Source organism: Balaenoptera physalus (assembly GCF_965194825.1).
Source record: "Balaenoptera physalus genome assembly, chromosome: 15".
Classification (NCBI taxonomy): Eukaryota; Metazoa; Chordata; class Mammalia; order Artiodactyla; family Balaenopteridae; genus Balaenoptera; species Balaenoptera physalus.
Window position 1 is genome coordinate 62006926 of NC_138894.1, and position 26808 is coordinate 62033733.

The 26808-nt window shown below is 36.1% G+C and overlaps 1 protein-coding gene across 1 annotated transcript in view; it reads left to right on the forward strand.

Annotated features, from left to right (window-relative positions):
• The window catches only part of LRPPRC (leucine rich pentatricopeptide repeat containing), a 108328-nt gene extending 81864 nt beyond the window's left edge, over positions 1–26464 (forward strand). The window contains exons 28-38 of the mRNA XM_082427656.1: positions 2016–2158; positions 2299–2404; positions 6031–6157; positions 12161–12249; positions 15892–16096; positions 18177–18316; positions 18453–18568; positions 20920–20994; positions 22256–22340; positions 23924–24066; positions 26306–26464. Coding sequence (XP_082283782.1) covers positions 2016–2158; positions 2299–2404; positions 6031–6157; positions 12161–12249; positions 15892–16096; positions 18177–18316; positions 18453–18568; positions 20920–20994; positions 22256–22340; positions 23924–24066; positions 26306–26362 — 1286 coding nt within the window. The 3' untranslated portion in view covers positions 26363–26464. The remainder of the gene's footprint in view (positions 1–2015; positions 2159–2298; positions 2405–6030; positions 6158–12160; positions 12250–15891; positions 16097–18176; positions 18317–18452; positions 18569–20919; positions 20995–22255; positions 22341–23923; positions 24067–26305) is intronic.
• Positions 26465–26808: the final 344 nt, after the last annotated feature.

The following is a 26808-nucleotide window of genomic DNA, read 5'->3' on the forward strand; positions in this document are numbered from 1 at the left end:
ATGAAAGAAAGGCATGGCCCTCTGTGCCTTCGTGAGAGCTTGGCTGCAGATTTTGGCACTGACTAGTTTGATTGCCTCAAATTTTTGTTATGTATTCTGTGATCCAGGTATATTTCCAAGATTTTTTTTTTTTCCAAAAAAAAAAAGTGTGTATATCTCAGTTGTTCTATGCTGTGTGCACTGTCTAGTTCTCACCTGCATTTTGAAAAAATTTTCTTGTTACAAGCTGCTCGTCCATTTGAACAGGTGCATCTCTGCTATGTCTTGTCCTCCCAAAGTAGAAGCTTTCCATATAGTTTGTGCTTTTTTAAAAAGAATTATCTTCCCAGAGTTCTTTCAGTCTGAAGGCAGAGTTGTACCTCATCCACCTCTTCACTGTCTGAAATAGTTATGTTAGCTTAAACATTAATCTCTTTAAAAATACCTTAGCAGGGCTGTTCCCAGCGCTTGGAAATCTTCCCTGTGTCCTCCACAGTCCATAGTACCCTTTGGCACAGAACGAAAGTGGTTCCCCTTTCCCCTTCTACAGAATTAAAGATTTGGGGGCTTGGGTTTTTGTTTTTAATTTATTTAATCAAATAAACTAAAGTGTATTTGATAACCTTCATGTATAAAGTTTTATGCATTAACATACTTGAAAAATTACTCTTGAATTTTACATTACATGAGAACATTTTAATGAAGGAAAAGCGTAATTAGCTTATGAGAGTCTTGCTTTGAAAATTGATTGTAAATTTAATAAGGGTTTTATATTAGGCTGATTTTTATTGTCAAAGTATGTATATCACTCTGAACTTTAGGTTAATTTCCACTGTTTGGGCCACCTTTCAGCATATTCCTTATGAAAGTTTGGGCTGCAATCTTTGTATGACCTCTGGGAAATTCTCTACTTGTTATCTTTTTCTTTATTGCAGGTTTCTGATGGAGTGTGAATGTGTTTCATTTTTGTTCTTTGAGTTTTTTACATCCAGGAGTCAGTTATCAAAAACCTTAGCTTTTCAGTTTTAGGGTGGGAGGGAAATCTAGGAAAATTCCATGTGTTTTAGTATTTTGGTATTTTTGAGAAACAAATTTACTCATGTTTTCTGGAATATTTGTGTCCTGAAACACACCCTCTTCCTGGAGCTGACCATACACCATTAAGATATTCCTTATTCATATTAGCAAATTTTTTTTAAAAGGCCACATTTAAAACAATACTTCTATGTGCATAATAGGTGTATTGAATTTAGTGTCATAAGACATTTTTCATATTTTGCTCTAGTTTTTCACAAGCAGAAATGGCTTGATCTTTTCTTTTTTCAAAACCCGTTAGAATGTTTAAAAATAAAGTCTTGATTCTTAAGTCTTTGCTATTTGTGAAGACTAGGTTACCACGTAGAAGAAACTAGATATTTCATTATGAAGGAAGCTGCCTATTCCTTTCCAATAAACTTCCTGTGATCTTACTTAGTCTGAGGGCATTATGAGAAATCTATTACACACTGACATAGAAATTCTTCAAGTTGACAGAAGAGACAGAATTCTCCCTACTTAACTAAGGGAAAAAGGTTTGTTGATTTGTCAGTTTTGACAAAAATCATACATTTGCACACTTTCAATCATTTTAGACCTTCAGCTGTGTACTGTACTGTATATGTGTATCCCATCGTCTTTCCAAAGTCTACTGGTCATAGTTGAATTGTTACCTGTTTCTGATTTTGATTTTAACAGTGGGCAATTGCTCAGTTACTTTAAAAAGGTAAACTTTGTATCAACATGATTTTCAAAGTTCTTAATAAAGTGTGGGGTTTTTTTTTCTGTTGTTTTTTAATAGGTAATTTCTGTGGTTTAAAATTCAAAAGATACAAAAAGGTATACAGAAAGAAGTCTTCTTACCTTTGGTCCACAATCACCCTGGTCCTTTCCCTGGAGGCAATGTTTGGAATACTTCCTTCAGCATCAAATAAAAATAGTTCTAAATATTGTCATGAATTCTACTTAGTACGTTCATTAATTTCTGCTTATTTTTACAGAAGTGAATGGTGACTGGCAAAGAGCTGATGCTGTCTGGAATAAAATGCAAGAAGAAAATATTATTCCTCGTGGGAAGACATTAAGGTTATTAGCGGAAATCCTTAGGAACAGTAACCAAGAGGTTCCATTTGATGTACCTGAGGTAATTTGTTTTTAACTGTAAGCATAACAGATTTTGTTGTTTGTCTATAGCTTTAGGTTATAGATTAGCCCAGCTTTACACTGAAAAGGTCACTGTTGTGTTTACCACTTTTTGTTTAATTGAATAATTTTATTTTTAAGTTGTGGTATGAGGATGAAAAACATTCCCTGACTTCATCACCTTCACCTGTAGAAGTTAGTCTCCAGAAAGAGCTATTGAATGCCTGCCACGGGAGGAGAGACAAAGGTAAACGTGTACACTGGCGTCTTCTTTCTGATAGCAACATGGGATCTAAGCCCAACAAATTAGTAGTGATCTCGGATAGAGATGGAACTTAAATTGTATGTATTAATTATTTTCTTTCATTTTTTAAGTTAACAAAGACATTTTGGGACAATTGGGAAAATTTAAATATCAACTGAATAGTGAGTGGGTCATTAAGGAATCACTCATTTTATTAGATACGATAACAGCATTATGATTTATAGGAAAATGTCCTTAAATTTTGAGATCTGTAATGAAGTTTTGAGAAATGGGGAAAAAAATCAAGATTTCTGTAATTTATTTTAAAGTGCTTAAGCCATAAAGAAAATGGTTAAACAAATCTGGCAAAATGTTAATTATTGGGTGTAGATGATGGGTATATGGAGGGGATTATTATACTATTCTTTATATTTTTCTGTACATTTGAAATTTTTCATAATAAAAACTAAAATAGGCGTGCATTTTTTTCAAAAATTACACTTTGAAAATAGCATTATCATTAATTTTTTGGCAAGTGTAATTGTTGCATATTTTTACATGAAAGCAAAAAATGATTAGGGCATTAACCATCACACTAGTGTATGTTAAGCAGTATCTCGAGGTTGAAGGCAGGACATGAGCCCTGTTTCTTGCGTTTCTTCCCTTTCTTCAGTGGTAAACGTTCCTGAAGGTATGCCTACCTCTATTGTGACTACTTCAAAATTTCTTTGACCATCTTGAACCCTCTGATACAAGCTTGCCTATCACATTCTAGATGTTTTCATTTAGACTTTGTTGTACTCTTCCCAGACATATATTACTTTTGTTTCCTTCATTTTTGTTAATTTTTCTCCATAGAATGCTACTGCTACCTTTAACTCCTCCAGTTTTTGTGTACATTTTCAAGTATGCTTTATGATAATTTAACCATTATGCAGCAGATTTTCTTTTCATTTTAGTATTGACAGTTTTGAGCTCCCTTCAGTAGAAAGTCATCAATTTAGAAATTTATAGAACCTTTTAATTTCTTTTTTTTAATATTGTATTTTTAATTTAATTTTATTTATTTATTTATTTTTGTCTGCGTTGGGTCTTTGCTGGTGCGCACTGGCTTTTCTCTAGTTGTGGCAAGCGGGGGCTACTCTTCGTTGCGGCGCGCGGGCTTCTCATTGCGGTGGCTTCTCTTGTTGCAGAGCACGGGCTCTGGGTGTGTGGGCTTCAGTAGTTGTGGCACGTGGGCTCAGTAGTTGTGGCTCGCTGGCTCTAGAGCGCAGGCTCAGTAGTTGTGGCACACGGGCTTAGTTGCTCCGTGGCACATGGGATCTTCCTGGACCAGGGATCGAACCCGTGTCCCTTGCATTGGCAGGCAGATTCTTAACCACTGCGCCACCAGGGAAGTCCGAACCTTTTAATTCCTTAACTAGAAATTTTGTGACACTGACATAAAGTGTCTGAAGGAGGAATTAAGCTAAGCTCTTATGCTTTAATACTACAGAGTAACTTTTTATTCTTTCTGAGTCATTTTCCTTTGTTGCATATTCAGTCTATATATCCTTGAGTCTTTCACCATGTATCTCTTAAACCTAAATATAAAGTTCATTATTATCAATACTATTTAAATATTCTAATGGAATTTTGATTTGATTGAAATGAATGTAAGGTTAGTGTATACTTCCTGTTTAAAGATTCCAAAGCTCCATATATTGCCTTTTTTTAATTGTTGTTTTTATTTAAGTAAAAACATTTTAACCAGCTAACTAAATATAATGCAGTGTATATTATAAATGTAAAGCTATACCCCATTCTAGTTTTTAAAAAAAATTTTTTTAAATAAATAAATTTATTTATTTATTTATTTATGGCTGTGTTGGGTCTTCATTGCTGCGCGCTGGCTTTATTTGCGGCGAGCGGGGGCTACACTTTGTTGCAGTGCACAGGCTTCTCATTGCAGTGGCTTCTCTTGTTGCAGAGCATGGGCTCTAGGCACGCAGGCTTCAGTAGTTGTGGCTCATGGGCTCTAGAGCTCAGGCTCAGTAGTTGTGGTGCACAGGCTTAGTTGCTCTGTGGCATGTGGGATCTTCCTGGAACAGGGCTCGAACCCGTTTCCCCTGCATTGGCAGGCGGATTGTTAACCACTGTGCCAGCAGGGAAGTCCCCTATTCTAGTTTTAATATACAATTTACACTTATCTAGTTGGTTTCATTCTGTTAATTCTGCAGAGGTTTGAGTTACTTTTGTGTATATCTCAGAATTGAATGCTTGGCAAAATATGAATACTTTGAAAATTGAATTCAAGACTACAGTTTTAGAAAACCACTAGTAAGCTCTTCTAGATTATTTTGTTACCTTAAATATTCAGATTGTACTTACTGTGTATTTTCATTCAGCCAAGTAGTGAACTATTATATATGCTTGTTGGGATGTAGCCAATAATTGCAGTACATCATAACTTCTAAGCTCTATTAAAAGGAAAATATATGCATTATGTACTGAATGATAGATTCTATCTTTTCTTAGTTAATATACAAATATTAAGATCATAACCTTTTTCTCTTGTTTTCTCTGAATTTAGCTTGAAAGTTAACTAAGTTTTTGATATTGTCACTTCAGCTTAATTGAAGGGCTTATTCAAACTCCCCTAACTTGTAAACACAAGCATAATTTCTGCTTGTTTAGAAACCTCTAAAGTAGCTCAGAATGTTCTTCTGAGCATTAATATCATGTTCATTCCTATTTGTGTGTTCTATATTTATTTACATGGAGCTTTATATCCATAAAAGCTCTTACGTGATAGTTAGTTATGCCCCATCTTTATTGTGATTTGTTTATACACACCAGAGTGTGGATTGTAGTTTCAGTTGGATGTTTATAGCCAGGCAATTTTATTTCAGAAAAGTAAGTGACTGAGAAGTGTAGTTACTTCTCTTTTGGTAACATCTTTTCATTCACTGACAGTTATTGTGAACAAGTGAAATAAAACTGTTAATCAGTCAAACAAATGTTGCTTAGTTTACTTGTTAGATATCTGTATATTTGAAAATTGTATGTTTTTGTGTAAGTCCTGTCGTAGCCAAATAATTTGATCTCCTAATTTTAGAATTATAGGCTATACTCACTTTAATGCTGTTGTGTTGAAGTGTTAAACACAGTAACCACCCACTTATAAAGATCGCTTTAAAGTGAATCTTTTGCTCCCCTCAATCTAAATTATACCCCTGGTTTATTTGGACTTTAACACACATTTTGCAATTTATTTTGAAACTGGAAACTGGGATCATCTTTTGATAAACAAATTCAGAAGAGCTCTTTTTCGTTTTTATTGGCATGAAAATTATTGACTTTAGAGAGCTAGTATGAAAAATAATTTTAAAACGAAGCCCTTTCTGGTACCAACCATCTGGATTAAGTAGTAGTTTTCATAACTGTCACTTTGTTTTTTAAAGATTGGAAGAGTGATAACATCTGCTTGCTTGGTCAGTGTGTGTGTCTCTGTAGAGTGGTATAGTGAGTCAGTATTAAAAGAAGCAGAAATATGGGGGTTTGGGGCTTTGTTTTAGGGCTTTTCCTCCTCCTTTTTTGCCATTTCAGAATAATGTCATCTCATTTTTTGTTGTTTTTTTCCTTCATAGATGCATTTAATATTTTCCTGAAAGCGAAAAAGCAAAACATTGTGTTCAATAGTGAAACTTATGCCTGTCTTATAAACTTACTGTTGATGAAGGATAATCCTACACAAGCAATGCAAGTGAAAGATTTGTAAGTATTAGTTCATCTATTAAACCTCACACTTAAAACAAAATATCAACTATCATTAGGATTTTTCTAATGATGTATTGTAGTAGCAGTTGCTTAATTGTCTTCAACTAGTCACAAAAATTATATGAAATGGTTTTCTAATTTTATGGGTTTTTTTAAAATTTTTTAAATTTATTTATTTTTTATTATTTTTTAATTAATTTATTTATTTATTTATGGCTGTGTTGGGTCTTCGTTTCTGTGCGAGGGCTTTCTCTAGTTGTGGCAAGCGGGGGCCACTCTTCATCGCAGTGCGTGGGCCTCTCACTATCGCGGCCTCTCTTGTTGCGGAGCACAGGCTCCAGACGCGCAGGCTCAGTGATTGTGGCTCGCGGGTCCAGTTGCTCCACGGCACGTGGGATCTTCCCAGACCAGGGCTCGAACCCGTGTCCCCTGCATTGGCAGGCAGATTCTCAACCACTGCGCCACCAGGGAAGCCCCTATGGGGGTTTTTAACCTACAAAAAAATATAACTTTTATTGGCCCTGCACACTGCAGTATATTTTATTTTACCTTATGTAACCTCACAGCTCATGTATTCTATTCATATGTAGAAAAGTAGTTTTTTAAATCATATTCTGTTTCTTGTTCAGCAACTCGATCTGTGTACCTTTTATGGTGGAAGCAGCCTGATACATGAAGACACCAAGGGCTTTGAACTTAGGCAAGGGTTTGAATCTTACTTGAAAGCTCGTGGGAAAATTTCCTCCTATCTCTGAGCCTCAGTTTTTCTTCTGTATAATGAGTAGATGATAATAACTCTTATATTAATGATTTCTTCTAGTTATTGAAGGAGATAGAGTGAAGTAGAGAAAATATATGGTACTCAACACATTTTAAATACCTTTTCTCTTTCCCCTTCTTGTTTTGTAATCGTTTTAGTGGGGTTGGTGTTAGTGGCGGTAGTGGTTTTGTCTCTGGCTAGTTCCCTAGAGTAAAATACTTTGTTAATCAGAATGAGAATAAAGTTTTCTTCCCTGGTGTTGTGTCAGTTAACTGACTGTTGTCTTATCCCCAAGGAGTTACCTTCAAAAGTTAAGTAATTAATCAGAAAGGGCCTAGAAAGGAGAAGATCAAGGTCACCTGCTCTGGAAGGTACACCTGTCCTGTTGATGAGTCAATAGCTTTATTTTCAATGGCAAAGGTCAGCCTTTTCCTAGTATATTGTAAGTTTTGAAATAATCTCTCCTGGCTAACTTTTGGCCTTCAAAATTTTTAAGTCGCAGCACTTTTGGAATATTAGAATCCTGAATAGAAAATGGGTGTTTGCCATTCTTGGAATTCACTGGAAAACCTGGCTTTCATATTAGTGTTATGTTAAAGTTATGCACCATAGGGCCGTGTTTACTGTTTATGTTTCAGTACATTTTGAAAAATACGTTGTGTATGACTGTACTTGTCTGGGGAAATATATCTGTATCTATTGACATATACACACACACACAGTATATATATATATTCATATATATACATATAAGTACTATATATATGGATACACACATACACCATATATATCTATGATCTTGAATCACTTGTATGTCTTGATATAGGACAGTCACACTGAGACTTTTAAGTTCAGGTTTTTAATGCATTGTGTCTCATTTGTGTTTTTACTCAGTTGCTAATTAAATTATCTATCTCTGGAATACTCAGTACATCCTCAATTAGTGACTTGGAAAATGTGACACTGAACAACATCCTGTCATCTATAACCATTGAAGTCATCCAGGAGGTGCAGGTTTTTTCCTGCAGTTACTTTTCTTGGAAAATTATTATCTAAACACTATCCACAATTATCAAAGGTGTTTTGAAGCAACAGTGATTTGGGAGGAAAGGGTGGCAGAAAAAAGAGAGGAACATTTTGTGTTGAGAATTGGGTATGATTAACTGAGGAGATGGAAGCAAAGAAGGAACTTTTTCAAAAGTCTTTTAATCCTGAGGTTGGTCACAAAGACCTCTGAAATACTTCCCAAAAGTACAGATTATAATTCTTTCATTTTAATTGGGCTTGTTCTAGAATGGTGAGCCTCACATTCTGGTAGCATAAACAGATAACCCACCGCCCACCCCAAAGGTTCTGACTCACCTGATCTGGCGTGGGGCCCAGGAATCTGCGTTTTACTAAACACCCCAGGTGAGTCAAGAATGACGTCTTAAACATTTTGATCACATACCATTATCAGTGAGCTGTACTACTGTAAGTATACGATATGTAAGTATATTATAGAACATACTCCAAAAATAGCAATTTTTTGGAGAATAAGATTTAAAAATAGAAACTTAAACATTTTCTTGCCTCACCCTAGAGCATTCACACAGTGTGCATACCTCTTGCTGAAGTCCCCTGATCTAGAGTAGTTTTTCAAATTGCATTTATAACCTGTTAGTGGATCATGGACTCTATTTAGTGGGGCAGAATCAACATCTTTTTTAGTGAAATAGAATAGAAAATATCAAAGCATTCCATGTAGTAAAGATACTTTGTGAACGTTTGCTTTCAGTTATATGTGCATCTGTATATCAGTGCACTGGTATGTACCGTAAAACATCTTACTATGTCTGAGTGAGAATCTTGATCAAACAAGTGTGAAAGCTGTTGACCTAGCAGATGGTTATAAGCACAGCCCTTCTATTTACACTTATGTCTACAACCTGTAAAATGTAGGTTTATCTTCTTTCCTTCCCTCCCTCTCTAGATGTTCATGAAACCTTTCTGTACTCCTGAGGTTACTTTTATCTTCCCTGTGTTATCCTTCCGGGAGTGTTTTGTAGCTGCCTTCCCCATGTAGTTGTGTGGGCCCAAAGAGAATCCTAGATGCCAAGCTTTAGAATGCCCAGAGGCACTTAATCTGGGGATCTGTGCACATCCTTTTCCTTGAACCAATAAAACATTATATCTGACTATGAAGAATCGTATCTTGGGTTAGATCTACATTGGGTACTTTTGAAAATAACTCTGGACTGGGAATTCAGAAGCGGAAGTTAGAGTTCCAGTTCTCTGTTACTGGAGGAATGTCATATAACTTCTCTGGATTTGTTTCCTGGTTCCAGCGTTGCCAGTGTTCCACTAGGTCATCTCTTCCCCTTCTGGCTCTGCATCAGTGATCAGAATGAAAAACAGTTGTTGCTTTTTTTTTTAGAGGCATCTTTATTGTAATATGGTGTGACCAAATGAGCTACTGTAATAAGTGGTGGTACCCCCAGTATTATTCTGGCACTACTACTCTCATATTACTCTATAAATAGCAGTCTGTTACAGTTACCTACATGATGCCACCTGTTCAATCTTAAGAGCAGTTGTTTTCCCGGTGAACTAATGCAGTCTTTGTTTTTGCTGTACCTTTGCTGTCTCTAATGTGTTGCAGATTCACTTGACTACTAGTGAGATTTCTGCAGTTTTATCAAGAAGGTTATTTAACCTTCCCAACAAGTAAAGGAACCTCAAAAGTAACAGATGCCTTTAAAATTTTTGAAAGAAAAAAAGAATGACTTTCTTTCATTTTTAGTTAGAATTACAACATTTCCTCGTGTTCCAAAATAAAAATATAGGTATAGTGAATTCTTTCAAGGGAGGGGAACTGCTTATTCGTAGAGCAGTAATGGTTATAAATTATTATTTTAAATCTCTGTTAACACTGAACTGTATTCTTAGGAAACTTGAGAATCATGTGGTGATTAGCTCTGCTTTATCTTTCAAGAATAGCACTTCATTTTCTCTTGTTCCTACTAGCTTCTTATTTTATTCTGTCTAAAAATAATGCTAAATTAATAACTGATGGTTTTTACTGGATTGGCCAGTTTTTGTTTTCCAAAGTAAGATAAATTCTAATCACTGCCTAATGTCCTATGTGCGTATTATATAAGTACAATCCATAGACCAGTCATAGCTCTGAAATCTCTAATATGAAACTTTCCATGTGATACTATCTTCTTTGGTTAAGACAGAGTAATTTTTGCAGCTGATTGTAAGTTAAAAGATTGATACCCCTTCACTCTGCAATTTTTTTTCCTTTATTTTAGCAGTTCTAAAAATGAAAAGAAAATGTCTGGAATTCTGTGCTGTCCAGTCCAGTAGCCACTAGCCATAAATGCCCACTTAAATTTAAATTATTAAAATTAAATATAATTAAAGTTTCCATTCCTCCATCACAGTAGCCAGGTAGCCACATGTAGCTGGTGGCTACCCTATTGGACAGCATGGATAAAGAATAGTCTCATCATCACAGGAAGTTTGATTTGACATCTCTGTACTAGATTTTTTTTCCAAAAGGAAAGATCAAAATTATGAGTCAGAAGTAAACTTCTCTTATTTTATTGTATGAATGAGTCCACTGCAAAATCACCAGTACCTTCTGTAGTTTTTCTCCCTTTGCCAGTTTGGAATATATTTTGGTTGTGATTGGTCAGTTTCTACATATGTAAAACATGTATATGTTCAACATGTAATAGAGGTGGGGAGAGTTTTCTTCCTATTTATCCTCACTTTCAAATGTGTATTGAATACACACCTTCTTGAGATAGGAAGAGATTATTAAAAGAAAAATGTTCTGTGTTTTGAGATTTTCAAAAGGTTTGACAATCAAGTGTGATGTCAGAAGTTTTGTTACCTTATGGTTTTAATGAATTTTAGGAAATATTTTCAAGTAAATATGGTATAATACATGTAATAATGTTGGCATAAGAAGTGAGCTTAATTTTAATAGTGTCTCCTTGTTTATTTAATCATGCTAAAGATTGAGAAAGTAAATCCTTTATTTTCTGCAGTTTATAGTCTCATGTATGAGTTTTTGACTTAGGAGCTTTGACAGATGGGATAAAGGAAAAAAGTCAAACTGAGCAGTGGGTGCTTTGGTGGGATTAAGAGGATCGTTCGGGGGATAAGAAAATCCTTCCCCCAGGGACAGTAGGGGGGAACCTCAGAGGCTGAAAGTGACTGAGAGGATGGGCACGTCACTGTGTCTTTGGAGGATTTTCTTGGGATTGACGAGAATAATTTAGCAGTGACCCTGCTTTTCTCGCAATCTGTTCAACTAAGATGTTCATGTTGGTAGGCCGAGGTTTTTGGCAGCAAGATCATCACTGAGCTTGATAAGGCAAATGGCAGCAATTGCTTTTGCTCCTTTTGACCTGTGGAGATTTCCTAATCGGGAGATAAACCCAAGGGGCATTAAGGATGCTGAAATTTCATCACAGGAGATATGCAAACAGTGTAGCAAACAGAAATCATCTCTGGCTAGGGTATTTCTTCTTCTTCTTCTTCTTCTTTTTCTTTTTCTTTTTTTTTTTTTTAATTATGTAGGTTTTAGTCATAAGAAAAGCGAGTTTTTGCTCTTGAGTTTTAAAAAGTTGGGGGGTTTCAAATTTAAGGCTGGGACAAGATTGTATGAAATTTTACATTTTAATGTAGCAGTGGTTTTAGTTCTGCAGTATATTCATCTTTAAAAATTGTATGTATCTAGATGACAGAAATTTGAAAATTAATCAACCAAATGATATGGTGTTAGTAATATGCTTTAGTTTATATTTAAAATATAAAGTGCTGAAAATAAATGCTCATTTTTGTTGCCGAAAGAATAGTTTTATATTTTATAATTATGGTGAGTGTAGAAAAAAGAGGAAAAAGTATCCAGCTTAGGATACAGCAGAACAATGCAGGGCATGCAGTTATTTTAGTCATCTAATATGTCAGCATTCAAGAATCTGAACCGATTGTTTAAAAAAAATCTTGTACTTTGTTTCTTTTGTTGCTCATTTCCAACTTTGTCATCTGTCAGAATGCAAAAAAAAATTATCCTTCTATAACCATTGACAGGATAACACAAAAGCTGTCTCCAGGTCGATATTTTGCAGCAATATTTTTAACATACGAACAGTAGTTTTTATAATTTCACCTTGGTGCTCAACCATTTATTATCGTATCAGAAGCATGTCAGTAATTCCTTTCTAAATGTCTGCTTCTTTTAGCGCTGAGACCCACATCAAGGGCTTCACACTGAACGATGCTGCCAACAGCCTCCTCATCATAACGCAAGTTAGGCGGGATTATTTGAAAGGTATGTCACAATGCTTGACCTTTACGTCACATTAATGCCTCTGCAGATTTTTCTTGTAACGCCCTTCGAATACTTGGATAAAGGAGTCCATTTAGCAAATTACCTGCTTATCAAGAGCCTTTTGTGGTAGCTGAGAGACGTAAATTACTGTACATGCATTTATAATACAGCTTGAATATGAATGTACTTGTCATTTGACCACTTAGTCCAGTTTCCATTCCATTTAACACAAGATGGGTTTTCTTAAGATGAATCACAGCTCTTCAGACATGCAAAATTTGTGTTCCAGAAGGAGAGAAAGTACAGGCTTTCAAGTGCGTTAAAATTCACAGCACAAGTCATTTTGCTTTGGAAATTAACATACTTTAGAGCATCTGTAACAATTCCCAGCAGTTGTTTCTTGCATATTGTGTTGGTTGTATGTGAGTTAGCAAATGAGTTAAATTGAGTGTTAAATGTGTGGGATTGTGCACCAAATGATTATAATATTGATTTTTAAAACTTAATCTAATACTTTTTTAATAGTTCATAATACCAACAGCAGTAAGATAACGGTGTTTGTTTGGAGTTTCGAGTTTTTGAATTAAGAGGATAACACCAGAAAAATGTGGAGATGACTTTGGGGAGGGTTGGGATGAGGCCATTTGTTTGGTAGAGGCTGTTTATGGGTTTGCAGAGGGATGGATTTGGATCGGATGGTCTTATGAATGAGCTCCCAAGGGGAAAAATGATGAATCTCTTAAATTTAGATAAGCATCTTTTCACATTTAATTTTACATTTGAATTTTAGTCGATACAGTAACACCATGATTTTGCCGATACAACAAAACACACTTAGGAACTCTTTAAGGAAGGTTGAAACAGCTCTTTAACCGTTAAATATGTTGCCTAGTTTCTTCCTCACTCTGTATATACTCCTCACTTGCATGCTTATAAAATAATTTCACATCTCTGAAAGTTGCTGTCTAATTGTGCAGCTTTAATGTTGCCTGTAATGCCTAGAGATATTGGTCTTTGGACGTCTTCCTAATTGGTTAGGACTGAGTATGTAAGTGATGATTCTGCCTATGCAAAATTGCTGCCTCAGTATTCTACAGGCAGGACCAGCCTGTTAGACAGCCTTCAGTCATAATTGAGTGTTGTAGGGCTTGCTATTAAAACTTTAAAAGCTTTCATTTTCTTTGCAATAGAAGAGGCTTTTTGGCAAGTAGATATTTAAAAACAATTTTTTTCTACTTTTTAAAATTTTATTTTTTGGCCGCGACATGCAGCATGTGGAATCTTAGTTCCCTGACCAGGGATCGAACCCGTGCCCCCTGCAGTGGAAGCGTGGAGTCTTAACCACTGGACCTCCAGGGAAGTCCCTGATAAACAATTTTAAAACATTGAAAAATAAACTCGCTCCCCATATAAATAAGCTCATTTTTGTAAATGACATTTTGTAGACATGGAGATCAGAATAAAACACTTTTTTAATTTCAAGGGGTTAATTTTTGAGCTGAATCTGATCAGTGTTTAACTTGACTGCTATCCCACTTGTATGTTAGGTACCCTGTGAAGACAACAAGAAACTATGATATAATTTCACATCTGTTTTCAGCTGTTCACGTGGAGGTTGGTTGAGAGCAGAAGCTATGAACCCACCTCCCAATGCCTCGCCACAGACTAACCTACTGTGGTCATTGTCAAGGATGGGAATGCTGTTGGCACTATCCACATCTCCTTATTTTGCTCCATGGCTGACTAGAGCTCCCAATTAAAAAAAAAAAAAATTCAGGTTGCTTTTTCTCAGTTCCATCTAAAGCAGGCAGAAAAATAAAGCCAGTTCAAATGCTGTTCTGGAATATTAATAACTGATACATCATACCTTTGCAATATAATCAATATTACTAGTAAATTAGGTGACAGTGTGATAAGGACTCGGGGGAAGGGTGTGGATGGATACTGCTTTTGGTGTCCCGTAAATCATGAACTGTCCAGAAGGCCAGCCCTGTATGGGAATATGATTTCGGTTCCAAGGTCCCATGCTCCCTTTGCATAGACATAAAATGATCTCTTCTCCTCTATCCTCCACTCTTTCACACACACATGCACCCATAGATGCAGGCTCTAGGGTGGTTAGATTCTTGGGTTGGTGTCTAACAGTATGACCTTGGGGAAATTATTTAAATTATCTGTGCCTCAGTTTCCCACATATAAATTTGGTACTTACCTCAGAGGGTAGTTGTGAGTGTGACTGCTTAATACTGTGTCTGGCATGTAGTAAGTGCTCAACAAATGTAGTAAAAGCTCAGTAAATGTGAGTTACTGTCATCACCATTGTTATCTTATTTTTGTTGCCATTTGATCCACTGGTGTGGGAAGATCCTTCCTGGCTGACAATATTCTTGGCTAATAAAAATATTCCATATTATCTGTGTATGACCACCAGTTAAGATTTTATCAAGTTTATTTTCTATAGATAATATTATTAAAGTAGTATAAATAACATTTTTTGTTTCCTGTATGTTCGTGTGTATTTATAAAATTTTATTGAATATGCCTTTTAAACTGCCTATTTTCCCTTTTCCCCATTTGAGAATCACTGGTTTAGAATGTAGATTTGGAGTAATAATAAATTGTTTATTCAGTAATAAATACTTAAATTCATGATGTCTTTTACTGTATCACTTTTAATAGAGTGTTTAATTATTACCCTTTCCCCATTCTCTGTTAAAGATAGACTGTTATTTGGAAAGCTGCTTTGAGGGTCTTGGTTTTGTGTAGGTTACACTGCTTTAATTTCTATAGAGCCATGAAGTTTTCTTTGGTAGCAGTGATTGTTGTGCTAAGTATTACATTTTCCCTGCAGTCCACCACTTTATTTAATATAATGATTTTGCTACCCTGGCACTTAAATCAGTAAATCAGAAGGATATTCCATATTTATCCATAATCACATACTTGTAAACATGATACTTTAAAAAAAAAAAAAGAAAAAGAAAAAAACTCCTGAGGGGTTTCTCCCTGGGAATCTGATGAGCTTTATTTTCTCCGAAAAATCAGTGTAAGAAAATATCTGCAAGATATGTAATCGTGTAAAATAAATTTGTTAGTGTGTAAGTTGAATGTTCCAGTTTGGCTGCTCTTCTTGTATGATCAGTCCTTTTTGGATTAGAAAGAGACATTGTTTTCAAGAAAGAATCTTTGCAGTATTAGAAGATTTTGATAATCATGAATCTTTTGAGTGTAATAAAATCTGGGAAAGTATGAATGTGGGTAGAGGTTACATACTTTTGGAAGGTCTTTATTTTTTAAAATTTTTCCTTATTTATATTTTTCTGAACTTGTCAACTTCTTTGAGATTAGTCACTAAATGTTATCCCTGAATGGAATCCACATTCTGTCAGTAACATCTGCATTTTCTCTGTGACTTAAAGAAGAAATTTCTCTGGTCTCTGATATCTTACAGTCAAATAAATCTTTATTTTTTTTTTTAGGTTTCTCATAAAGTATTAATATTTTCTGTAATATAGAATAAATTATTCATAGCTTTTTGTGTATAGTCATTTGGTGCTCATATTTAAAAGCTAGTTTTCAAAACACATTAAAGTCAGTACGGTTCATATAAGAAAAGCTCTGTCACCTGCTCTTCTATTGTAGATGCTGTAACAACACTAAAAACAGCCTTGGATCTGGAGCAGATACCTTCTAGGGTAGCAGTGACCCGCCTTATTCAGGCATGTGCCTTGAAGGGTGATACAGAAAGCATACAAGACATTCAGAAGTTGGTAAATGGACTGGAAGATTCAATTGGACTTTCCCGTATGGTTTTCATCAATAACATTGCTTTGGCACAAATAAAGAAGTGAGTATTTTCGAGCTTTCTTTTTCTCCATTGGATACTGGAAGGAACATTATCTCAAATCCCACCTTTTAAAAAACTAGGGTATTAGAAACCGTATCAACTACAGAGGAAGTATTGATGCCAGTTGCTGATTATTCTATAGCTATCAGGGAATAATTATATGTTAACAAAATATGTTTTAGCTTTAAATTAAATCTTAAACAACATTTATCAAAATTTTCAAATTCATAAAACTTGCTTCACGGTTGGTAACTTTTCTCATTCATACATTCCAGGCCGTTGTTGAAACACTTGGTTGCAAAAGTGAAAAATAAGTTCATTTGAATGTCAGCAACACTTGAAGGTGACCCTCTACCAGAACATAGTGAAACGGAAGGCCCAGCAAGCTTGTTAAAAATACACATTTCCATCTTCCCCACCCTCCTACCCATCCACCCCTGTCAACACACATCCACACAAAGGGAGGTATTTAGAGATGATTCTCATGCCACCATTTCTAGATTCCTTGTTGAGAATCACTACTGTAGAAGTAAATAAGAACTAGATTTTTATTAACCTCACTAGCAAAGTTAAAGATTCATGGGGGGTAATTATGGAATTGACATTTTTTATGCTTTTAGAAAAAAATGTTCTTTAGCAGTTAATCCTACATACATTTAATGGGTTGTGATATGAAAATGTCATGTTGGTTTTTACAGGGGTTTTTGTTCCTCTTTCTTTGGGCAGAGAAGAGGTTTTGTTTTGTTTTTCACCCTTTTAAAACTATTTCCCCAGATAGAACTTTAAACTTTTCCTTTAATAAGAAAATGTGATTATTTTAAGTTAGAAGATCCAGAAAATTATCCAAGTCTTTGTTGCTGCACACGGGCTTTCTCTAGTTGTGGCGAGCAGGGGCTACTCTTAATTGCAGTGCGCAGGCTTCTCATTGCGGTGGCTTCTCTTGTTGCGGAGCATGGGCTCTAGGCGCACGGGCTTCAGTAGTTATGGCACGCAGGCTTCAGTAGTCGTGGCTCACAGGCTCTAGAGCACAGTCTCAGTAGTTGTGGCGAACGGGCTTAGTTGCTCGGCGGCATGTGGGATCTTCCCGGCCCAGGGCTTGAACCCGTGTCCCCTGCATTGGCAGGCAGATTCTTAACCACTGCGCCACCAGGAAGCCCCTGGATGAAATTTTAAATGTTACCATATAAACAGAGTTTTATATGAGGCCCAGAATATGTTTTTATTCACTATTAAATAATTCTCTAACTAAAACCTGTAAGAAAAATTTATTGTAATGGCATACTCATTTTTAGAGAATTCTTGTTTTAGGTAATAATTCCAACATAAAATTGATTATTTGGATTTCGAGTGCCATATCATAACTAAAGTATCAATTAAAGAGCACCTTAACCAAAAAGATAGTCATAAAGATAAGTTTTTATCATAACTTGTTACATAAGGCCATGTAATTAATTTTTTAAAATGAAAAGTGTGAAGATACTTTTTTCTGAGAATTTTAGTATAAATTGAATATTTTTCAAATGTTATATATTACCTGACAAAAACAAATTGTAGTGACTGTGGGTTGAGAGACATGAAAATATACCTTTTGAAGACATCATCAGCGTTTTTTTTTTTCATCAGCATTTTTAAGAATCCTGAGAATGTAATACATTATCTTTACTTCATGCAGTAGTGACCAGTGCAGATTATAATGCCAGAGTTATATAGCATTTAAACAAGTTTTCATTTTACATCCAAACAGCTGCAGAATCAAATCTTTGAGATACAATAATTTGTTAAGTTACCGTCTTTAATTCTTACTCTATATAGTTGTTTGATCTTGTCTCTAGAGCAGTTTTTTAAAATAAGCAGCTACTTCAGTTACTGTAGCATGAAGCACCCGGTGATTGCTTTTGCCACCTAAATGTGATTGGGTTCAACTTGCATAGTGTTTTTTATCTGGTTAATTGTAAATATATTTCCTTTTTTTCCTAAAGTGCTTGCATGTGTGAATCCCAAAGTACTCATACTGAAACTGCCTGCAACATTAATACTAAAGCAAATATTTCCTTATAATTTATTTTACTTTCTTTTACAGCAATAACATAGATGGTGCAATAGAAAACATTGAAAATATGCTTACTTCAGGGAACCAAACCATGGAACCTCAGTACTTCGGCTTGGCATACTTATTCCGAAAAGTCATAGAGGAGCGGTTGGAACCAGCACTTGAAAAGAGTAAGTTAGCTGTTCTAGCCAAAGAACACAGAAGCACTTTTTCTCTCTAGTGAGTCTGGACTGACTTTCTTTGGTGGATGAGTTAGTTATACCACTGTTTAAATGAAAGATTTTTCTTACCTGTCATTTTTTTCAGTAAGCATCATGGCGGAGAGAATGGCCAATCAGTTTGCAATTTACAAACCTGTCACCGATCTTTTCCTTCAGCTTGTGGATTCAGGCAAGGTGGATGATGCCAGAGCTCTCCTACAGGTAATGACCCACCACACATGGAGCAGTGGGGCTTGTGGCTTGTGAGAAGTCACTTGAGAAATTACTAGACTCAGGTATGTGGTAGAATACCGGAAATGAAGTGTGGTGCTGCCTGCACATTTAAATTTGAACGTGAATCAAGGTTACATGACAGGGACTGGATTGTAAGTTACAGGTTGCTGGTTTTAAAGATGCCAAATCGGACTAGAAATGTCTTTAGATTTGAGTGGGGATGGGGGAAGACATGTTTTGCCAAAATGATTTAAAGACAAATGTTTCTGTGCAGATAGGTAATGCAAAGCAGTTCCTTTGATTTCCTAGTTTAATTTCTCTAACGCTCTATAAATACCGTGCATCGCCATGGCAACACAGTTTGCAAACAAAAAGTAGGAAATGTTTGCTTTTCAAGTACAGCTTTTCTTGAATACTCAAACATTCTCAGTGCCTTATTCAAGATTTATTAAGAATTTGCTTTCTATTCACTTGTGTGTCACAGACACATTAAATGACAAATGCAGGTCTCTGTGGCCCGCACTCTCTCAGTTAAATTAGCAATCTTCAGGGAAGGAGACAACTGCATTCATGCCATTTTAACAGCACTAAATATAAAGCCGCGCGCCAAGTGCCGAGAGAACGGTGGGTGATCGTAGCTGCCACTGGTAATGTACACAAACAGGCACCGCCGGGGAGCCCCTTCCCAGCAGGTGGCAGTCAAACAGTCACCGTGATCCCGCCAACGGCTGTGTTTGTATAGACTCCCTGTGTCAAATTGAGGCCTGGGACCAATTTCTGGTAGTAAATAGTATTATATTCACTTAACGTTTTTGCAAGCTGCAACACCTCTTAAGTAGTAGATAGGGAAGGTAAAACTGTACTCATTTGCTGGGGCTCTACTTTTGATCCTTAAGGTTCATGTAGTTTGATAGTAGAATCCAAGCCATTTTTTAAAGGAATTCCTGAGAAATTTCTCTGTGTTAACATTTTTGTAAAAAGTGTAAATTGGCACTGCCTCTAAGGCTTTTTTACTTTTGTTCTGGGAGAGAGAGAAATGCTAGTTAGTTGAGAATTTTCTTGTTTGGTTTGGTATGTTTACCTTTTACCTTGAAAAGAATAAATTCTAATGCTTTATGTTTGTGTGTACATACCTAAGTGTACCCACTCAGGGTATATGCATGTCTAGCTGGACGTGTGATGGTATTCATTCAGCTTTAACACATTACTGTGATAGCTCTTTAGGAAGTCACACTTGGTATTTCATTTACCAGCTTGTTGATCAAGGCTCTTCTTAGCGAGCAGTCCAGAGTGGGAGACAGTGGGGATGTGGCAGCCACCTACAGAGCTGCATGTACCCACAGTGGCCTGTCGAGGGCTCTTGGCGACAGCCGAGTGTTGCTGTAACAGCTGTCTTTTCGTTTTTATCCCTTCAGTAGACTGAGGTTTCAGATGATAAGCCCTTTACCCATTCTTTACCTGCTTGTCAAACAGTAAAAGATTATTCTTGCTCTAGTGAAAAATACTTTATTCACAGATGTCGAAAGCATCAGTTTATAGTGTAAATGTTCTGTGTGTCCCCAAAAGTTCTTTTTATACTAGTCATTTTAGTATTGACAGTGTTTTAAAGCTTTGAAAGAGCAATGTGCTTTCAGAAACTTAAGAGAATGACATCTGTGATGAGTGTAAACTAAAATAATGTCTTGCCATATTTGATTTTACTGTAGCATCTAAGATGGGATAGACACTTGATTTATCTGGTCTGTCATATAAACTTTTTTTTTTTTTTGAGTTTAACTTTTGTCTCTTTCTCAAGCACTGGCTGTCTATCGCAATGAAAGCCTTTTATAAAATAGAGAGATTGAAATCAGTCCTTTTGTATGCATAAGTGTAGGTAATTATACTTTAAAGAGAACTTGCTTTGTACATTTTAATTTTTATAAAGAAACGAGCAGTTATCTCCCTGACACCTTATTAAATGTATAATTAACCTTATGATCCCTAGCTCACTTGTGAATGCTTGGCAGTATAATTGGAGGGGAATAGTGTTTCTTTTTTCCCTCTTTCTTTGCAGTCCTAAACCTCATTCTGTGGTTGTGGAAGCGTTGGTTGAATTTTTCCCTTTGCTTTTTAAACAGACCTTATACTTGCAGCGCCAAGGACAACATGCACGAAAGCCTGGCCTAGCTTGCACTTGTTTTCTTTTTTCTTGCCTTAAAAAACATTGGTCGACTGTTAGACCTTCCTATTGGTAATGATACATTACTGTATTATTGTGAACTTTCTTAACTGGAAATATTCACCTTTGTCTGCTTGTTTATCAAAAACCTTCACTTACCAAATAATGTTTCAATTTTTAGAGATGTGGTGCAATTGCTGAACAAACCCCAATTTTCTTGGTGTTCTGTATTAGGAATTCTCGGAGACCCGGAAAGGTACGGTGCTATTGTACTTGCTGACAAATCAATAATGCTATGAGCTAGTCTTGTTCAAAGGTATTGAGTATCATGTAAGAGCTTGTCAGTTCAGGACCTTTTCTAAAAATACTATAGAGATTGAACGCTTGCTGGCCTGTGCTTGTTTACTTCTTTAGATGTTGATGCAGAGTCAGTTCTGGCTCCTTGGTTGTATTGGAAATGCAAAACAAGTTCATGCAGTGAATTCTCTATCCTTGTAGTTATGCATTGAGCCCCAAGGAAGGGCCCTTAGAAATGTAAGAAACAAATCCCATAGCTTGGGTCACTGGGTAAGTTTCACAGTGCAGAGCACTGCTGAGGGAGACACCTACTGCAGAGTGTCTCCTGTCAGGTGGCTCAGGTGGAAACCATGAGGTAGATGAACCCGTTAGCTTTAAAACTGGTATGTGCCACAGATTCATGTTCTCAGTTTGTACAGTTACCTTATTTACACTAAAAGGTATGTGTGTATGTGTGAAACAGAGCCAAGTCTTATTTTTGATGTTTTAAAAAAAAAAAAAAGAATAAAAGCATATTTCAAAATTTTTTTTTAGATTCGATTTTACATGGTGAGTGGGCACCAGAAACCCTGTTCTTAGTTTATTTGGGCATATTGTGAAGTTTTAAACTGAGCACCAATTGTAATGTTTGTTTTATGTGAAACATTTAGGTTGTTTCCAACTCTGGGAGGTCTAGTTTTCCTTAATTTTCACATACTTCCCCCACACATACACACACTTTAAAAAAAAATTTACCTAATTGCACTTTTTATCTCTGACTCATGTATTTATTTACAACAAACATCATTTAGAAAATATTTAGTTGTCCTTTTTTTTCCTTTCAAAGAGACTGTATAAAATGGTGTAGTATTTGCAGATAACCTACCACACATCACCTGTATACTTTAAATCATCTCTAGATTACTTATAATACCCAATACAGTGTGAATGCTATGTAAATATTTGTAGCAAATTCAATGTTTGCCTTTTTGGACTTTCTGGATTTTTTTTTTTTTTTTTTTTTTTTTGGTCCGTGGTTGGTTGAATCCACAGATTCAGAACCCGCTGGATACAGGGGGCTGGCTGTACTAAGATATACAAAAGGGAAAATAGTCCATTAAATTGAATAGGCAGTTCTGTTGTGCTATTGTCAGGTTTTTTGGGTATAATGTCCATATATCAGTGTTTTATTTCACTGTTCTTTTGAGTCATAGTAATGTTACCTATATTTAATTTTCTAGGCACCAACTGTGAAGTCTTTGTTAGAATTGATTCCTGAATTAACTGAAAAGGAAGAAGCATACAATTCCATCATGAAAAGCTATGGTAATAAGTTTAATCTGACTTCATTATTTAAGTGATTTAAATATTTGTAGTATAGTCAACTAAGTCTTCAGCTCAAAGGCAGTAATCCTAAATATCAGAGAATTGCTTATGGTACAGAATTTATTTAGCCTTAGGATATGTTTTAAAACTATTAAAGAAAAATACAAAATTATTCATATAGTGTTAACATAAAGTATCTCTGAGCATCTTTTGAGGGGCCCTGATTTGTTGAGTAAGATCCCAGGTTCCTGGAAGGACTTGGAAGTCCACTTGGGTGTACACATTGGGAACCAATCCAGTCTCTCCAAGATGTTATGGAAAAACCTGAACGAACTTTTTGGCCAACCCAATACAATGTAAAATGGGTACATATTTGAGACTGCCACTTGACTTGCCTGTTTACTCCTTCAGTGGCCTACCTGCTCCTTTGAAATAACAAACACCTTAATTAAAAAGTGAGCCCCAAGGTTTTACCTACAGTCACAACTGAAATTCTAGTCTTTTAAGCAGTTTCCTCCCTGATTGCCAGGCAATCATGAAAGGGAACCAGTCTAAAGTTTCCTCAGTAATCAAGATAAATGTTAGGATTTGTAAATTATGATCACCTGTCCATCTGACACCCACTGATTTGCTCACTTGAGGCAATGGGTAAATAAAGAGTTGCTTTGTCGATTTTATTGTTGGCAGGACACCAGACTGAGCAATCAGAATTCTCCATTTTTCTACCCTTATGAATGGGACGTGATATATTTCAAAATACTGCTATAATCATAAAGTTTCTTAAAGTTTCGTTTGAGGAATTGGCAGATATTAAATAATAACTAAGATGAAGTAGTGTAAAACGGCGTAAAATTACTATTAAATTGTGTAATCCCACTTGGGAATTGGGAGGGAGAAGAGCAGGGAAATCAGGAAGTTTTAGTAAAAGGGAAAATATTAAAATTTTTGCGAATCAGCCACAAGTAGAAAGCCAGCTAAACTTAGCCCCTAGGCTACTTCATCATCCAGTTAAGTGAAATATTAGTGTAACTTGTATAGATGTATGTAGATTTTTTAATGTATATTAATGTATATAAAATTTTTTTTGGTCATTGTAGCTAACTGTATTCCTCATTTGCTTATTTTGTTTATTAGGATAGGAGAATATATGGAAAGTCTTTTGGTGTTGTTTAGCTGCTGATCTTGATGTTGGTGTAGACATAGACTTCCACATAATTTATTTTACACACTCCTCACCACAGATGTCCCTGGATTAGCTTAATTTCAAAGTGTGGTTTTAAGCAGAAGAAGGTTGAATGGTGTGTGCTTACTTTATGATTGAAGACTTCAGTTTGTGGTCACTTTAACTAGCATGGGTCTTTAAAATAGCTGTATTTGTCATTTTCCTTCTCTTTCATAGTGGGTGATGCTGAATGAGAGGTGTGGGGAAGGAAGGGCGGAGCTTGTAGATTATGAATGCTGAAGGTAGTTAAGTATCCGTTTGCTTTGGGATAAAGGGATCCAGGAGTCCCTGAATGGCTAAGTGTTTTGGGAAAAGAAGAAGATAGGTTGGCTTTATCTGTGATTAATATGTTTTTCTCTAGTCTTGGACAGTGATGTCGCATCTGCTAAAGCACTATATGAAAATTTGACTGCGAAGGATGTAAAATTGAATGATCTGTTTCTAAAGCGTTATGCAGTTTTGCTGAAGAATGCTGGAGAGTCTGTCCCTTTCACTGAACCCCCTGTGAGTATTTCTTAATTAAGAGGGGGGAAAAAAATACCTCTAAAGATTTGTGTGTGCTTCATAATAATGTATAAAAAATAAGTTGAATACTTAATTACATGAGGATTAAATCTCTGTGGAGGATCCTCCAGAGAGGGCTTCGGGAACTGAACAGTCATGCCATGGGTTTGGCTGCAGGAGAACATAGCCCTCTGGGGATGAGGTTTAAAATACAAGGTCAGTCTCAGACCTTCAACTGTAGGTATGAATTTATCAAACGTCCTTGGGGCAGTTCCCTCTTCATTTCAACTTGAAATAGGGTTTAATGGCCTGTATTTCAATAGCTAAGCATATTATGTCACTGTTAATTACTTGTTCATTTCTATTTTAAGTAAGTTGGGTTTTCTTTATCTAGGATTTTTTTTTAATTGAAATATAATTGACAACATTATATTAGTTACAGCTATACAACATAATAACTCAATATTTGTATATATAGCAGAATGATCACCACAATAAGCCCAGTTAACATCTGCCACCATGCATAGTCACAAAAGAAAAATTTTTTTCTTGGGATAAAAACTTTCAAGATCTGCTCTCCCAGCTGTTTTCAAATATACAATCCAGTATTATTAACCATAGTCACCGTGCTGTACATTGTATCCCCTTGACTTACCCATTTTATAACTGGAAATTTGTGCTGTTTGAACCCCTTTACCCATCTTCCTCCTCCTCAAACCTGCCCCCACCGGCCTCAGGCAACCACTGATCTGTTCTCTGTATCCATGAGCTCAGTTCTGTTTGTTTGTGTTTTTCAGATTCCAGATGTAAGTGAGATCATACAGTGTTTATCTTCTTCTGTCTGACATATTTCACTCAGCATAATACCATCAAGGTCCATCCATGTTGCAGATGACAAGATTTCATTTTTTTTTTTTTTTAAATAAATTTATTTATTTATTTATTGGAGGCGTTGGGTTTTCGTTGAGGTGCACAGGCTTCTCATTGCAGTGGCTTCTCTTGTTGCGGAGCGTGGGCTCTAGGTGCGCGGGCTTCAGTAGTTGTGGCACACAGGCTTAGTAGTTGTGGCTCACGGGCTCTAGAGTGCAGGCTCAGTAGTTGTGGCGCATGGGCTTAGTTGCTCTGCGGTATGTGGGATCTTCCCAGACCAGGGCTCGAACCCGAGTCCCCTGCATTGACAGGCGGATTCTTAACCACTGCACCACCAGGGAAGTCCCAAGATTTCATTTTTTTTACTGCTGGATAATATTCCTCTGTGTGTGTGTGTGTGTGTGTGTGTGTGTGTGTGTGTGTGTGTGTGTGTGTGTGACATTTTCTTTATCCTTCATCCATCGATGGACATTTAGATTGTTTCCATGTCTTGGCTATTGTAAATGCTGCAGTGAACCTGGGGGAGCATATATCTTTTTTGAATTAGTGTTTTCATTTTCTTTGGATGAATACCCAAAAGTGGAATTGCTAGATCATATGTTAGTTTTATTTTTAATTTTTCGAGGAACCTCCATACTGTTCTCCGTAGTGGCTGCACCATTTATATTCCCACCAACAGTGCACAAGGGCTCCTTTTTCTCCATATCTTCGCCAACATTTGTTATTCCTAGTCTTTTTGATAATACATATTCTAACAGGTGTGAAGTGATGTCTCACTGTGTTTTTTATTTGTATTTCCCTGATTATCAGTGATGTTGAGCAACTTTTCGTGTACCTGTTGGCCATCTGTAGTTCCTCTTTGGCCACATGTCTGTTCAGTTCCCCTGTTGCTATTGAGTTATATAAATTCTTTGTATATTTTGACTATTAACCCCTTATCAGCTATATATGTTTACAAATATTTTCTCCCATTCAGTAGGTTGCCTAGGAAATTCTGTTTTACTTTGCTTTGTTTAATAAGAGAAATCATGCGCGCAAAATTCCTTTTTATTGTTTCATTGAACTGAAAGTCACTAAAACATGTTTATTTCAAACCCCTCGACCTTGCATACCCAGGTGTAAGTACCTGCATGCACTTGCCCATGCACACACACAGCAGAGGCTCCTGGTGCCTTAATTCTCAGTTGGGGGCCCTTGAACTGGTGATTTCGTGAAACAGAGGAGTGCTGAAGCTTGAGACGGCAGCTGCTGTGGGCCCAGCAGTCTTTGCTACCAGTTTGCAGTACTTTATGTTTTTAAGTTTTGTACCATCACCTCTTGCTGGTAACTTTTATCTGTAACTTCTCTCCCTTTTTTTTTTTCTCTACAGGAAAGCTTTGAATTTTATGCAAAGCAGCTAAAGGAGTCAAAGGAAAACCCTTTGTGAAGCAAGCCGGCACTCCTTTGTTTGTGTGTATTTGTGATTCTGTGTCTAAAATGTTACTTTTTAAATGTATTTGAGAGGACAAAATAAACAAATGAAAAGTTACGTTGTTTATGTACTTTTATTTATTCATAATATATGATAATCAACATCTTATTGACAATAACTGTGTATACTAAGTCACTAGACTTCTTTGGGTTTTGCCTACAATGTAGGTCTGTGGCATTTTCCTTGAGGCTCCTGGTGTAAAAAGCCATGGTTTTTCAAGGTTCTTCTCCCATTTGACTTTTCAGATTCCCAGCTCTATTTCATTTATTATTTTCATAAAAAGATTGTTCCTTTAGTTAAGACTTGCTTGTCAGTATTGTTTATCTGAAAAATTTTGGAGCTGGACAAAATGATGCTTAGTGGGCTTTCTAATGCTTAATATTCTATGAAGTAACAATTCT